This window comes from Poecile atricapillus, chromosome W (genome assembly GCF_030490865.1).
Source record: "Poecile atricapillus isolate bPoeAtr1 chromosome W, bPoeAtr1.hap1, whole genome shotgun sequence".
In the NCBI taxonomy this organism is placed as follows: Eukaryota; Metazoa; Chordata; class Aves; order Passeriformes; family Paridae; genus Poecile; species Poecile atricapillus.
The window spans coordinates 87,629,717-87,646,901 of NC_081288.1; the positions used below are offsets into that span (position 1 = coordinate 87,629,717).

General features: G+C 42.2%; 1 protein-coding gene across 4 annotated transcripts in view; it reads left to right on the forward strand.

Moving 5' to 3' along the window:
- The window catches only part of LOC131592495 (nipped-B-like protein), a 210,338-nt gene that overhangs the window by 92,860 nt on the left and 100,293 nt on the right, over positions 1–17,185 (forward strand). For 3 of the 4 annotated variants that reach the window (XM_058864040.1, XM_058864037.1, XM_058864038.1), the window contains exon 9: positions 15,171–15,800. The exons of the other annotated variant lie outside the window; for it this stretch is intronic. In XM_058864040.1, coding sequence (XP_058720023.1) covers positions 15,171–15,800 — 630 coding nt within the window. The remainder of the gene's footprint in view (positions 1–15,170; positions 15,801–17,185) is intronic. 4 annotated transcript variants of the gene reach the window in all.

Here is a 17,185-nt window from a genome sequence, read left to right on the forward strand (position 1 = left end):
CAAAACTGGGGATATGTGTAATGTCTGTTTTCCACACCTCACAGCTTTCAATTCCTCGGGGATTAACCCCAATGCCTAATGATGGCACTGCCTGGAGCTGGCAATTGGGACAGGTGGCCACAAAGGCTTTAGCCTGATCCCATGTCAGCTGGAACTGACGCATCAGTCCTGGCACATTTTGATGGTATTGCTGATGACTTTTCTTTGCCTGTTGGAACACATCTGGGAGACATACCTTTTCGGCTGGGGCAGCGAGGGAATCAGCTTTCCGGTTTCCTTCAGTGATTTCACCTGGCAAATCGGAATGCAATCTTATGTGCATCACATAGAAAGGATGTTCTCGATATGAAACCAAATAAATCAGTTTTGAGAGCAATCTAAAGAGATGTTTGTTCTCAGTGTCCTTGAGAACTGCCTGCTCCGCTCTGGACACCACTCCTGCTACGTAGGCTGAATCAGTAACCAAATTAATCGGTTCTGAAAACTTCTCAAAGGCTCTCACGGCTGCAGCCAGTTCAGGTATTGGGGTGACCCTTCTACAAACTCAACATCAGCTTCCCAAAGCTGAGTCTGTGGATTTCTCCACGTCATCACCAACTTGTGAGAGGTTCCAGATGCATCAGTGAACACTGTAAGAGCTCTGAGTGGCCTTCAGCTCCTTTTCTCACAAGAAATGAGGTGGAATTCCTCATGAAACAATTTGTGTGATGGCGCATGGACCGAAATTTTCCCACTATAGCTGTCCAGAGCAAACTGGAGGTTAGCATTGCTCTGCAGCAGGTGCTCAAATATCTCTTTGGTCAGTCTCTCAGGGGAGTTTTTGCCTTCTCCAGAGAGCCTGACTGGGAGGTGAATACACACAAAGTCACAACCTGCCAGTTCCCACAGCCTTACCCTGGCCTTTTGGATCAGCTGTGCCATCAGCTCTTGTGGCTTGGTGACAGTTTTGGGTCGTTGACGGGAGAGGAAGACCCATTCTGTTATTACAAGTGGATCTCTCTGGCCCTCGTCCCACTAGAATATTAACCCATGTAAGTGTGGTAATTTCCCCAGGACAATAAATTTAAAAGGCAGCTCAGGTTTGAAGCGATGTGCCTGTCATTCTGTCAAGGCCTTTTGTGCCTTTTCAATTGCAGTTTTTGCTTCTGGAGTCAGCTCCCTGAGAGACAGCAACTCTCTCACCCCTTTCAATAAATTGAGCAGGGGGCTCAGGTCTTCATTAGTGAGACCTAGCCAGGGTCAGACCCAGTTTAGTGACCCACATAGGGAATGGAGATCAGCTAGAGTTTTAGGATTGCTAACAATTTCTAATTTTTTTGGAACAGTCCGTTTAGTTATCTCAAAACTCAAGTATTTCCAAGGTGGCATCATTTGAACTTTGTCTTCCTGCAATTGGAATCCAGCAGAGGTTAAAACTAACCACTAGGACAAGGGTGTCTTGCAGCATGTTGTTATTGGGACAGCACACTAACACATCGTCCATGTAGTGCAAAATTATGGCATCTTTTTTTTCAGCATGCACTGGGGACAGCAATGACCCCACATACCACTGGCAGATGAAGGGGCTCGCTTTCATCCCCTGAGGTAGTATTTTCCAGTGGTACCGTGTCATTGGGGCTTCTCGGTTAATTGTGGGAATGGAAAAGGCAAACCGTAGTGCATCCTCTGGGTGCAGGGGAATTTGGAAAAAACAGTCTTTAATATCTAGCACTGCTAGTAGCCAATTTTGTGGTAACATAGTCGGGGATGGCATAACTTGTTGAAGAGACCCCATGTCCTCTATTTTTTTGTTTATTTCTCTCAAATCCTGAAGGAGGTGCCACTTATCCTTCCCTGGCTTTTTTATAACAAACACCAGGGAATTCCAAGGGCTGGGTGTTTCTACTATGTGTCCTTTGGCCAATTCTTCTTCTACCAATTTTTCGAGCGCCCCGAGTTTCTGTTTTCTGAGAGGCCACTGGTTCACCCAAATTGGATTATTATCTAGCCAAGATAGCTTTTGGATAGGACGGTCTACAGTGGCCTCCATCAAAAATCCTGGGGTGTCTCAGGAATTGTTAATTTTACTCCCCACTGGGACATGGTGTCTCTTCCCCACAGGGGGAACTTGTAGTCTATGACAAATGGACGGATACTCGCCCATCTTCCATCTGGGCCTTCAATCTGAACAATAGCTTTAGAGAGTTTTGCCAGTTTCATCCCTCCAACACCCTGTATTTTTCCTGCCACGGGTTGCAGTTCCCAATGTGAAGGCCACACTGTTTCAGGTATGATAGTCACATCTGCCCCAGTGTCAATTAACCCTTCTACATGGAGATGTTCTGATTTATGTGTCAGGTTACACCCCATAATGGGTTTGTTTTCATCCTCCACTTCTGCTTAGTATACCCCTGGTGCTTTGTCATCTACTGGGACTTCTGTTGAAACAGGGATCACTTGGGCTATTATCTGCCCTTTGGCTACATAGAAGGGTGGTTGAGGACATCTTGCTACGAGAGTGAGGTGTGTTAGGTCTCCCTTAATTGTCATAGGAGCCACTTTAATCTCTATTGGTGTGTGTGCTGTGTCTCCAATAACAAAATACCTACTATCCAGTCCAGCCAGGTCTTGTGAATTATTCTGCAAGTCCACTCCAATGACAGTCCAACGATTAGATCTGAAACAAAAAGCTTTAGAAGTTACAAGTCTGAATCGCTTTTGCGGTTGCCAGACCTTATTAAGCAAACGTTCCTCACAATTATATTTCTGCAGTCTCCCACCCCACTCCCTTTCCACCCCTTTTCCCATTAAAATAGAGTCTTTTTCCTGTTTCAGGTCTGTTATATTTATGTTCTCATGCCTGGCAGCAGAGCGCTTTAAATTAGTTTTTTTTTGTTCAATGGCTACAGTTTTTTTCTGGTGTTTCCCTTGTTCTTGGTTTTGAGGACAATTCCTTGTGAAATGCCCTGGCCTGTTGCACTGGAAGCTGACAATGTGCTGCAGCTGTTCTGGTGACATCTGTGGCTTGTTCATTCCTGGTGTCACTGCTGCCACTGTCCTTGGGTTGCCTGGTTTCTTGTCGTGTACACTGTACAAATCTGCTTTCTGGGCACACGCTTCAATCATATCTGCTATGGTGGGTGGAGGATTAATAGGTAGACTCAGAATTACTCTACGACAAGCCCCGTTGGCATTCCTTTGGGCCATTTCTTTAAGCAGTTCTGTCTGGGCCACTGGTTCTTTGACTTGTCTCTGTATCTGCAGTCTAAGCCGATCTACAAACTGCAAGAAATTCTCAGATGGAAGCTGATTAATATTAACATAACTGACTCTAATATCAACTGTTGGTAATTGGTTAAAAATGTTTTCAGCTACATCACCAACTTTATCTGCAATAAACTTTGTTAATACTCTCACTTGATCTGCAGGATTAATCCAATTTCCCTCTCCACACAAATGTTCGAAAGTGATTTAATTGTTCTCTGTATAATGTACATTTTGATTACTTTGCTTGAGTTCAGCTAGGAGTTTTGTTAAAGATTTTTTCCATAAGCTTTCCCAAAGATCATATTCAGAGGGAGTTAGCAGACACCAAAATAAATCTTTAATATCTGCAGGAATTAAATCCTGTGATTTCAATGTAGTTCCTATTATTCCCTTCAAGACCTCGTTATCACGACCAGAATCATTCTTTATTTTACAAATATCTTTGATTACTTGGTAATTGAAAGGTTGATGTTGTAATCGCATTGCTCCTCTGCTGCTATTGTATATTACAGGAGCAGCTGTTAGCATAACTTCATCTTCCCCAGGGCTGGTATTCCCTGGGTTTCCCTGCCCACGCCGGGCCCTGTGGGCCCCATTCCCTTACCCAGCCTGGGGAGAGGCCCAGACCCGCCCCTGCAGGAGCTGGGCGAGGGCCCTCCCCCCCCCCCCCCCCCTGTGGTGCGGGGTTAGGAACCCCTCCCCCTGCCCCTCTGCAGGAGCAAGGGGTGTAACTCTCTCTCTCCCTGCCCCTTCTCCCTGGGAGACAGGGGGTGGAGGGATAGGGGATAGGGTTATAGCCTCGGGGGGCAGGGTCATAGGGTGGGACCAAGCAGGCCTGGTGGGTGGTGCAGGGTGGAGGAATGTCTGAGGGAAGAAAGGGATTGTGATAAGGGTTGTGAGCAGGAACCGGTGGGTGGAAGGGATTATGGCTAGGAGAAAGGGGTTACAATGGAGAATTCACCATGTGGCCAGGTAACACGTAGCCAGTGCCATCTTGGCTCTCAGCCACATGGGGATAGGAGGGTACATTTTCTTTAACACTGGGAAAAGAAGGGTATAGAGAGGGAGTCCTGATGGCTTATGAACCATCAGAACTGGGTGGCTGAGAGAGACACACAGGACTAGAACTTTTATTGTTTGTCCCAGGTACCTCTTTCAGTGGAGGAGCAGAGTTTTTGGGAGAAAGGTTAGGGGAATTAGGTGGAGACTGCAGTGCCTGTTTGTCTTTCATTTTTATTTCTCTGTTAACCAATTATTTTCGAATTAAAAGAAAAACGGAGGAATTTCAAAGCCGATTTCTCTCCTCCTTCTATTTTTAAGGTTTATAAATTTCCAATTTCGTCCCAGGCAGTTACTGAGTCTAATTGCAACAATTCGATCTGTTCACTTTGCTGAGTCAAATATGATACAAACTGTGTTAACTTATTTTTTGAAATTTTTACATTTGTGTTTTTTAAAAAATCCTGTATTTTTTGTGTATGACTCCTTTTTTGTATGGAGAGCTGTGAACCCATTCTGGAAGTTAAGGCAGCTCTGCACACAATCTGTCTATTTTCCTTACCGCAGAAAACAAACTGGCACCACAAAGGATACAATTAAACTCACACTGGCATGGGAAACCGGGATAATTCCTTCTCCTCTTCTCTCTGCCCCCGGCTCAGGGAACCCCACCGCTTTGCACTTGGCTGAGCCCCGCACGGCTGCGGCTTGGAAAGGGTTTCACAGTAGCACAGTCCCCCCTGGTCTGTTTCGCTCCCCCTACCCTGGCCTGGTGTCGGAGTTAATCTTAATTTGTTCTGTCGTTTCTGGTGGTGGAAAGATACCCGTTGCCCTGGAATAGGTCCACTGGTGCCGGAGGATTATCAACTCCCTTTTGGAAACTTTTTTTGCTGTATTTTAAACGGCGTCCAAAAGTCTTCAAAGAACGGCTGGCCCTGGCTATAATTAGCCTTTGAACATGGGCTTGTTCAGCCCTAATGATGGGCAGACTCTGTTGCAATCCTCTCCTGAGGGACCCCTCCGTTCTACCCCACGTGGTGAGAGTCCTGCTCTTCACGGAACACGGGCGGGAGAGGGATCCTGGAGTGGATACAACACGGACTCAAAGTATCTAGACACAGGAGGCCCAAACTTGCTGGAATAATCCCGGCTTTATTGCATGTCATCCATCCGGGGCAAGAAAGAGACCAAAATGCCCTGCGTCTTATCTCTTATACCAGGGGGCGGGGGTGATTGGGGGATACAGGGAAGTTACAGCCAATGGGACGGGGGGAAGGGAAAAGGTTCTCAGGTAGGAACTAACATTACACAGACCGAAGGTGAGTTTTACCCTTGGGATATACCAAGATTTTTAGATGCACTACAACAGACTTTGGCCTATTTAGGAGACTTATTCAGAGAGTTCCTTGGGAAGCAGCCCTTAAAAACAAAGGAGTTCAGGAAAGGTGGATGTGCTTCAAAACAGATATCTTGAGGCTACAGGAACAGACTGTCCCTGTGTGCTGAAAGACAAGACGACGAGGTAAACCTCCAGCCTGGATGGTCAAGGAGGTTTTGGTGGCACTTAGGAATAAAAAGAGGATGTATCATCTTTCGAAGTAGGGTCAGGTCTCTCAGCAAGTATTTAAGGGGGCTGCTAGAGAATGTAGGAAAACAATTAGGGAGGCCAAAGCTCAGTTTGAACTTAAAATGGCGACTTCCATAAAGGATAATAAAAAATGTTTTTTACAAATATATTAATGGTAGAAGGAAGGGTAAGGCCAACCTTTCTTCTTTATTAGATGCGGGAGGGACCTTAGTAACTGCAGATGAGGAGAAGGCGGAAGTGATCAGTGCCTTTTTTGCCTCAGTTTTTATTGGGAAAACAACTTGCCTTCAGGACAGCTGTCCTCTTGGGTTGGTTGATGGTGTCAGGGAGAAGAATGGTCCCCCCATTATCCAGGAGGAGGCAGTCAGAGAGCAGCTGAAATGCTTGGATATTCATAAATCTATGGGACCATATGGGATCCATCCCAGGGTGATGAGGGAGATAGCAGATGAGCTTGCAAAGCCACTCTCCATCATTTACCAGCAGTCCTGGCTCACTGGTGAGGTTCCAGATGACTGGAAGCTGTCCAATGTGATGCCTATTCACAAAAAGGGTGGGAAGGAGGATCCTGGTAATTATAGGCCAGTCAGCCTGACCTCAGTACCTGGTAAGGTAATGGAGCAGTTTATATTGAATGTCATCATGCAGCACTTACAGGATGGCCAGGGTATCAGACCCAGCCAGCATGGGTTTAGGAGGGGTAGGTCATGTTTGACCAACCTGATCTCCTTTTATGACCAGGTGACCCACCTGATGGATGTGGGAAGGGCTGTGGATGTTGTCTATTTGGAGTTCATCAAGGCCTTTGACACTGTCTCCCACAGCACACTCCTGGAAAAGCTGGCAGCCCTCGGCTTGGACAGGAGCACTCTTTGCTGGGTTAAGAACTATCTGGATGTCTGGGCTGAGAGAGTGGTGGTGAATGGTGCTGCATCCAGCTGGTGGCCAGTCACTAGTGGTGTCCCTCAGAGGTCTGTGCTGGGGCCAGTCCTGTTCAATATTTTTATTGATGACATGGATGAGGGTATTGAGTCCTTCATTAGTAATTTTGCAGATGACACTAAACTGGGAGTGTGTGTCAATCTGTTGGAAGGTAGGATGGCTCTGCAGAGAGACCTGGAACGGTTGTATGGATGGGCAGAGACTCACAAGATGAAGTTTAATAAGTCCAAGTGCCAAGTCCTGCGTTTTGGTCACAATAACCCCCTGCAACATTATAGGCTGGGGATGGTGTGGCTGGACAGTGTCCAGGCAGAATGGGACCTGGGGGTACGGGTCAACAACTTCCTGAACATGAACCAGCAGTGTGCCCTGGTGGCCAAGGCAAATGGCTGTCGCTCTATTGGGAATGGCGAGAAGAACGACACAGACTCTCTTGGGAGTCAAACAGGAGAATTTGTCTCCGGTTTATTACCTTCTATCTTTTTTATAGACCGATACGTGAAAGTACAGAAAAGTAAAACTCTTATTCGTTAGTGAACTAACACATCACCATCATTGGTCAGTGGGGTACACCACCCCTCGACTTTCTCTTGCAAGAAAACAAGAAACTGACAAACAGCACCTGCAAGGCTGTCTTCTATCTCTGAGGATTGTTTTAATTCCTCCTTATGATTTCCCAGGCCACTTTCTCAGGCAAGACTGAGAAAGTTTTGCAGCCTGCTATTTCACAGGCACTGTGCTCCCTGCTTCATAGTTAGTATCCATAAATGGCATCCTGGCCTGTATCAGGAATAGTGCAGCCAGCAGGAGCAGGGAGGTCATTCTCCCCATATACTCGGCACTGGTGAGGCCACACCTTGTGTTCTGGGTCCAGTTCTGGGCCCCTCAGTTTAGGAAGGACATTGAGACACTTGAGCACATCCAGAGGAGGGCAACGAGGCTGGTGAGGGGCTTGGAACACAACCCTTATGAGGAGCAACGGAGGGAGCTGGGGTTGTTTAGCCTTGAGAAAAGGCGACTCAGGGGTGACCCTATCACTCTCTACAACTTCCTGAAAGGAGGTTGTAGTCAGGTGGGGGTTGGTCTCTTTTTCCAGGCAGCAACTGACAGAAGGAGAGGACACAGTCTCAAGCTGTGTCGAGGGAAATATAAGTTGGATATTAGGAAAAAGCTTTGTAGTAGTTTAGATTTTCCAATTTTGTTTCTCGGCCAATGCACCAAATAAATGTGGTTTTAAAGCAGTAACTAAAAAAAATTACTAGAAAACTTACTTATTTCTTGCTGTGAGATATGGATTAGAACAAGAGCAAAACAGGCTTAAAAATTAAAAGGAACAAAGAAAGTTTATTAACAAAAACTACAAGAATAAGAAACCAGAATAAAACTTCCAGAAACCCTTCATCCCCCACTACCTAACCATTCCCTTGTTCACATGATAACATAGAGACAAAAAACTTGGTGGTTAAAACAGTCTCAATTTTGCTATAGTCTTTTTAGCAATTTTTGTAGAGAAAAATAAGTCCTCTTCTGCCAATCTATGGAGTTTTTTCACAAGAAAATTATTTTTTTCATGGCTTTCTATTTTTCTGATGCCAGTTGCCTGGAAATTCTGCCATCAGTTCTCTCCTCCCATTTCACATCACTCCGAGGTGTGTATGGGTCAATGAGTCAAGATGGGGTGTCATTTTTAAGGATGAGTTCTTCAAAGGCAAAAGTTCTCTTCATCTGTCTTTGTGAGCCTCTCTGGAAACAGAAGTTTTCTCTTTGCCTCTTAAAGGCCACAAATCTTCAACTATTACTTCTCTTTTTCTGTTCCATCATTTCACAGGATCACAACTACTTCACCATTTACTTAAATCTACACTTTGAAATACTCTATTCCCCCCAAAAATACAATGTCATGAATTAAAGGATTTTTTTCAGGACACTATTGTCCATCTTCATAGCTTTAACAGAAAAATATTTCAGCTTATTAAAGCATCTCCTTATTTCTCTCCTCTATCGGAAGCTTAATTCCTTTCTTCACTGTCTTTGATAGTTTATGTTGTCTCTTTACATGTTGATCACTCTCTCTCTCCCCCTCTCTCTTGAAAAAAGGATTAATTTGCAAGTCTCATCTGGGTAATGAAAGGGTTAAAATCTTGCCCAGGCCTTGTGGCTGGTTCTGTGATCTCTGCTGGAGCAGTGGCTGGAGCAGTGGCTGGAGCTGTCTGTGATGGCTTCTCTTTACTCGGCAGTCTCTGGTGAAACTCAGCAGCGGCAGAAACTGCAGCCGAGCCAGGGAACCGGCCTGGCCCAGCTGGCCCCGCTTTTCCCCTGCCCTACTCTGTGGCCTTGTCCGGCCTGGTGGGTGTCGTGGTTTTAAACCAGTAACTAAAACATTACTTATTTCTTGCTGTGAGATATGGATTAGAGCAAGAGCAAAACAGGCTTAAAACTTAAAAAGGAATAAAGAAAGTTTATTAACAAACTACAAGAATAAGAACACCAGAATAAACTTCCAGAAAACCCTTTTATTCCTCACTACTTGACCATTCCTTTGTACACGTGACAACATAGAGACAAAAAACTTTAGAACTTTGGTGGTTAAAAACAGTCCCAATTCCTGCTACAGTCTTTTCATCAGTCTTTGTAGGGAAACAGAAGTCTCCTTCTGCCAATCTATGGAGTTTCTCACAAGAAAACTGTTTCTGTTATAGTTTTCTATTGCCCTGATGCCAGCTGCCTGGAAATCTGTCATTAGATTTTCTCCTCCCATTTCACATCACTCTGAGGTGTGTATGGGCCATGAGTCTAGGGATGTCATTTTAAGGATGAGTTATTCAAAGGCAAAAGTCCTCTTCATCTGTCTCTGTGAGCTTCTCTGGAAACAGTTTTCTCATTGCCTCAAGCGGCCTCAAATCTTCGCTCAACTCTGTCCCAAGACCTCACTGTATCACAATTACTCTCTCTTTTGCTCAAAATCCACACTTTGAACACTCCATTCCTCCCAATATACTCTGTCATGAAATAAAGGAGTCTTTTTAAACTACTATTGTCCATCTCTATAGCTTTAACAGAAAGGTTTTTCAGCTTGTAAAGCATCTCCTTATTCTCTCTTCCCCATTTAAAACTTAACTCTTTTCTTCACTGTTTTTGGTGGTTTTATGATGTCTTCTTCATGTTGATTGTCTCCCTCTCTCTCTGTCTTTCTGGGAAAAAGGAGTAATCTGTACGTTTTATCCAGGTAGTAAAAGAATTAAAAGCTTTTAAAAGCTGCAAGAGTTCATGGTGTCAAGTTTCAGTCCAGCAGCAGAAACTGAAAACTAAACGAGTCTGGCCGGCTCTGCTTTCTTCCCCCTGCCCTCTGCAGCCTTGTCCGGCCTGGAGGGGGGGGGGGGGGAGGAGGCCACGACAGAGCCCTGTTACCTTGTCAGTAGCCGGAAACCCAAAGAGGACAAGAGTGCTCTGACTACATCTTAAGGAGGTGTTCACAGGTTGACTCCATGTTTTAATGGTCAAAACTGCTGTCAATTCCCAGAAATGACCAATAATTGGTCAGGAGGAAAAACTCCCATCAGCCACCAGCAGTTTCAACTTCCTTAGCTCTCAAAACTACCTTAAAGGTGAAGCCACCCCATGACAGTGGGGGTGGAGGGGAGGCTGAACCAGAGCTCTGTTACCTCTTCAGAAGCTGGAAACCAAAGAAAGAAAGAAAGTCTTGAGCTTAAGTCTTAAAGTAGTGTTCACAGGTTGATCTCACTTTTCAATGGTCAAAACCACTGTCAGTTCTCAGAAATGGCTAGTTATTGGCCAAGAGAAAAAACTCTCATCAGCCTCCAGCAGTTTCAACTTCCTTTGCTCTCAAAGCCAGTCTTAAAGGTGCAAAACTTAATATATAACATAAACCAGGCGTTTGGAGATACCAGCATCATAAAGTCACCCCAGGACAAGCTTTTTACGAAAAGAGTGATAAAGTACTGGAATGGTCTGTCCGGGAGGTGGTGGAGTCATCATCCCTGGATGTGTTTAAAGAAAGACTGGATATGGCACTCAGTGCAATGATCTAGTTGAAGTTTTAGGGCATGAGTTGGACTCAATGATCCTGAAGGTCTCTTTCAACCTAGTGATTCTGTGAGTTCTGTGTAGGTGGTCATTGAAATAGAGGGCAACACTGTCTCCTTGTCTTCTCTGTTTGTCCTTCCTGATACAGGCTAAAGAGCCTATATCCTTCCATTCCAGCACTCCAGTCATAGGAGTCATCCCACCATGTTTCCATGATGCTAGTAAGATCGTAGGTGTGTGCACATCTCTCATTCCTCCTGTTTATTCCCCATGCTGCGTGTGTTTGCATAGAGACGTTTAAGTTGGGCCCCTGATGAAGCTGGCTTACTGGCTCGAGTGCCTGGAATTCCTTGGTGTTATCCTTCAGCTACTCTCCTGCTGACCTGAGATCCGTTTCCAGGCTCTAGGCATCTCTTGCTGGCATTAAACTGGTATGAGTGGGATGGCATGTTGTCCCACACCTTATCACTGTTAAACCTGATGATGTCCCCTTCCCCCATCACATCTAGTTTAAAGTTCTGTCAATAAACCCTGCTAGCTCCTGGCCGACAATCCTCTTCCCCCTTTGACAGGTGAATCCCACCTTATGCCTGCAGGCAAGTTGGGGAAGATGAAACAGGGAAACCTTATGAATATGATTATTTAGCAAAAGATTCTGAAAATATGAAACCTAGGATAGAAATAAAATTGAAAACTAGCTTTGAGCTATAGGATGCTGAGTGTTAGTTACTATATAACCAAAGAACAATAGCCTAGCCAGCTGAAGGAGAATCCCTGTTAATTGAACAATACCCTTCTGCTGACAGTGAATCCAAAGGTCAAGCAGCAAGAGAAGAATTTGAAAAGTAGCTTTTAGAGTTTAAAATGTAACATTGTATGGTAATGTAGTAGTTCTTATAGGCTATATGTAAATTCTATAGAATGTGTGTCATGTACTGGTTGGTTACTGGAAATTAGAATATTCACCATATAAAAAGATATAATGTATTGTAACAAGAACTTTGCTCTCTTAAATTCTTACCTTCTCATAAGCTCCGCTCTTACTCTTACTCTCTCTTAGTCTGTTAACTTGCTCTCTTCCCCTCACTTAACTTCCTTTCTTACTCCCCGTTCTTACCCCTCTCTCTCTACCCTCTTAATTAATTACCTTCAGCCCTCATGTTTTCCGACCCGTCTCTCCACTCTCTCTCTCCCTCTCTGACCACGTTTACGCTGTGACTGGCAGTGTAAACAGATCTCTTCCACCCTCTACCTAAATAATAAACTGCTTTTACCTGAACAGCCTGACCCTGGAGAAGTCTCTCACTGCGAGCGTGTTTTGTACATCTATACAGGCCCAGTGCCATGTAGGCCACTCTACTGCCAAAGAAACCACATTTTTGGTGGTGACACCAGCCATGGAGCCATTTATTAATAGATGGGGTCTGTCTATTTCTTCCTGTGTCTCTGTTTGCAACTGGAAGAATATAGGAGAAAATTACCTATGTTCCACAATCTCTCACCAACCATCCCAGGGCCTTAAAGTCACCCTCAAACTATGTGTTGCTACTTTATTGCCACCCACATGAAGGACCAGTAATGGGTAGTAATGTATGGGCCAAACCAGGCTAGAAACTTTCCTGGTGACATCCTTCAACATCCAGAGCCTCACACCTGTTGTCCAGAGGCACCTGGGAGGGTGAGGTGGGAAGGAAGGGCTTTTACTTATTTCCCCAAGGAAGAACTTGCCTCCATTAACCTTTTTCTTTTGATCTACTGCCTTCAGCCTGGCAAGGGGAGGATACAGGACCCTCTTGATCTGGTTTATTTTCTGGTGGCTGCTCCTGTCTCAGGGAGGCCAGAGCATGGTTCCACCAGTCAAACTCCTCCTTAGAGTCTCTGATACTTCTTAACTTTTCTACCTCCTCTCTCAGCTCCACCACCAGGCTGAACAGATCACCCACCTTGTCATACCTCACCCAGCAATTTTATCTACTGCTGTCCAATGACAGTGCCTGCCAGGCTCTGGCTCTCCGTGCAGCCTGAGACCTGGATGGCTCCATGTTTTTGTCTGTGTTGCAATGTCCTTTCTGGTGACTGCAAAGGGCATGAGTCCCCACTGAGTGGTTATTATACTCAGGCTCCTCCTGAGAGGGTGTTTGACCACCACTTGAGCTCTGGATCCCGTAGGGGCACTGAGCCCTTCCTGCTGCCCACCTTGTTCGCAGTGCTCCCTGGAGTCATTTGAATATGCCAAAGTTGTGCTTCCTGCTGTCACCACTTAGCATATCTTTTGACTTCCTCAAGTCTACCCAAAGATAAAAAGAACCACCTTTTCTGTTGATGCAGTGTTATTTTTCAGCATGAGAAATACCAAATTAATACAATAATAATATAACAGTCTTGTCAAATTTACTTAAATGTTTTTGACAATGGAGAATCAAATGTCTTCTTTATTTGAAGTGCACCTGTGAAAAACCAGTAAATGTTCCATTGTTGCAACTTCTTAAGTATTTATTTAGGAGATAAATCAAGAGTAAGACGTCAGTAAGATCTCTGAAAAGTTTTGAGTTGCCACTAATATTTGTAGAAACAAAAATGCAGCCTGTATTTCCAGTGAGTGGTAGTAATTGCCTTAAAGAAATTAATAGCAAACAGTTTCTGCTGTACAGTATACTGAGATTATGTAAATTATTGTCTAAAGAGACAGTAATTAGAAGTGTGTGTGTGTGTGTATGTGGAGGGGACATCACAAGAATAGGAATCTGGTTGAAGGCAAGTGAGAGATCTTCATAGGGTGTAGCCAGGTCTTCAGTACTGGTGATTGAGTGTGGTATCTAATCTGAAGAGGGGAAATTGAGTAGTGTAAAGATCTTGGGAATCAGGATGAGTCAAAACAGAGCTTCCCAAAATTGTGGATTTAATTGGCATAATATGGAGTTGTTGCTGATGGTCACAAAAAGAGTAAGATAAACCCATTTCATACCCTGCTGTCTACATACAGAAGTTATAGGACTTTCACAGAACATACTAGGGAGAGAAAATAAGCATAGTAGTCTATGCAAAGAAGTCGTCAGTAAAGGCACACCTTTTATATGAATTGAAGCTTTGCTAGAAGTATACATTCTTTTCATTTATAGGTCAGTACATTGCTTAATGATTCTTAATATTTCTTAAAATATATCATAGGAATTTTAGCTTCAGAATAAAGTTACTTTCTTGTTTAGTGGTATATCTTGAATAAAGCACATGGGGACTTGTATTTCAGTTAGTTTTTGAGTATTGTTAGAAGTATTGACCTATGATGACCTAAAACAGAATTACTAATAATAATCTCAGTCACTGCTTTCTGAAGATCAGTATTCCTCAGTGGATGAATGGGATTAGATAAATGTTTGCTTTGTTTAACAAGAGGAGGCTGGCCCTATTGGTCCAGGCAATAAGTTCTTTTTTTTTTTCATACCAGTACTCCATTTTAAGCCAAAAATTATACCTCAGTTATAATTGAGACGTTTAAAAGCTTTTCTGTTTTTCAAAGCTTTTTCTGGCTAACAGTTATGGGGAGCTGATTTAATCTGAGGAACAAAAAATGCCATGTGATTATTTGAAGACTGTTTTTAACAAAAAAATGTTCTCATTTAAAATTTTCCCCAGATGTACTCAAAGCCTGAAATGGGTGCATGTAGAAATAGAAATTTATATGCTAAAAAAAAAAAAAAAAGAAGAAAAAAAAGAGTGGAGATAGGGAATGATAAATAAATATTCTAAGATAGTTAATGGTTTTTAGACAGCAATAAGTGGGGGAGGTTGGAATGAGTTTACCTGAAATTTAAAAAGAACCCTAAAAAACCAAAAGTTGAAAATTAACTGTCAGAATGAAAGTTAAAGAGGCCGTGTATGTTTTGATTATATATATATGTTTGGTTACTTAAAAATGTGTGGCTGAAATGGCTAATGCCTATGCAGTGAACATTGTCTTCATCAATGAACCTTATTAAGAATCTTTTTGATATTTCTTTTTTTCTGTAGTCAGCGTGCTTTCATTGACTATTTTCTAATAGTTGATATTCTAAACCTGCAGGTATAATTTTTATGTAGTCTTTTTTGGTGGTGTGTTTTTTGTTTCATCTTCTCTGAAATGATCCCTTATCTACCTGCAGTAGACTGCTACAATTCCTAGGAAATGCACTGCAACTATCTGAATTAAATCTTGATCTAGGAATGATGTGCTTCCTGCCAATCTCACTTAGACTTTTTGTGAACACAGATATATGTATAAATACATATTAAAATTATGTAGGTTATATTTAGTGTGTTTTTATATAAACATGGAACAACATAACTGTTCAGTTTTTCTGAATTATTATTCTAGGATCAAGACAACCTTTAATCCAACAATCTCAACCTCCACCTTATTCATCACCTAGAGATGTTCCCCCAGACATATTGTTAGATTCTCCAGAAAGAAAGCAAAAGAAACAAAAGAAAATGAAGTTAGGCAAGGATGAAAAAGACCAGACTGAAAAAGCTGCAATGTATGATATCATTAGCTCTCCTTCCAAGGACTCCACTAAGCTTACATTAAGACTGTCTCGTGTAAGATCTTCGGATATGGACCAGCAGGATGATATGCTTTCTGGTTTGGAAAACAGCAGTGTGTCAGAGGGTGATATTCCTTTTAATGTGCAGTACCCAGGACAGACTTCTAAAACACCCGTTACTCCACAGGATGTTAACCGCCCATTAAACACTGCTCAGTGTTTGCTGCAGCATGAACAGACAGCTTTCCTTCAGGCACAAGTGCCTGTTTTACAACAGAACACTTCAGTTGCTGCAAAACAGCCTCAAACTCCTGTGGTACAGACACAGCAACAGGTTTCGCAACAAGGAGCTATAACGTCATATGATGAAGTAGAATTGGATGCATTGGCTGAAATTGAGCGGATAGAACGTGAATCAGCTATTGAAAGGGAGCGATTTTCAAAAGAAGTGCAAGATAAAGGTAAAAGGATTGTGTGTGTGTATACACTATATATATTATAAAAGTATATATATATGCATATAGACCCCATATTTAAACTTTCCTGTCATTGTCACATAGTACAATTTTATTTACTCAGTGTAGGTGGTTCTATGACATTCAACACCATTCCCCTTAAAACAATGAATTGTAATCTCATATATAAATTTTTTAAATATCTAGCATTCTTTATTTGGGATCTTAATGGATGGAAAGGGAAGGTCTTGTGTTTCAAAATTCTTTTTAAGCTACCCTTATTTTGAACCATGAGACTGAGTGAAATACAATTGATGTTTATAATTTCTAAAGTCTTATCAGTACCATAAGTAAAAATTTGTAATAAGTTTTGGTAGTTCAAGTATTAACTATTTCAGAAAATTAACTAATTTAAGAAAATTCAGAGAAGATCTTTTATGCCATTTCTATTCATATCCCAATTTGAACCTTATGAGAAGGAGGTGTTAGACTAAAATCATATATATTCTTTTAAAGGCACTGTAATGATTGGGTAATATATACTACTGTATTGTCTCCAATGTTTGTTCAACTGGATATTCATTATTATGTAGGCTTTCCAAGTTTTAGAGATCTACCATATATCTATATAGTCTCTAGCACAGAACCAGATAAGCCTATGAAATGTTTGCTCTTAACTTCAGTAGCTATACTGGTTGTCTTAACCGATTACATTCAATCTATCAATCTATCCTCTTTGATTTTTTTCCTTTTTTTTTTTATTTTTTCTCTTTTTTCCTACTTCTCTTTTTCTTTTTTTTCTTTTTTTTTTATTGTTAACTGGTTTGAAGGCCTTCAGAAACATCAAAAGTGGATGCAAACCCAGATGTAAATCTTGAAGATGTGTTTTTTTAAAGTAGATAGTGATAGGTTAGTATAAGTATTTTTAAGAAGCTTCCTCTGCATTCAGTTTAGCAAGTTCTAAAGAAAATTATTTTATAGTATAATGCTAATTTGTTAGATACTCCAAATAAAAATTTGCAGAGTGGAAAACATCATGAATTCTGATTCTAGAAGTTCATGGGTAAAAATGGTCTATTTTGGACATACTTGCATGGAGGCAACTGAATTTACATATGGTTTGGATGTTTAACCAGCAGAGAGTAAACAAGTTTTCTCCTTATTCAAAGATAATTTTTTTTCTGTTTTTAAAGATGCCTGAAGATAGAGAGTGAGAGAGTGTTTGTTCTGTTTGTGTATGTGTAAATGTTCTTGTTGCAGTTACTTAAAAGGATTAACTTTTTAGGTATTTCTCATTTGATAACTAAATCAAGACTTGTTAGAAAATATTGTGAATATACAAAGAAAATGGGTGCTCATCTTAAAAGAAATTTATACTGCCTTTAATTTTG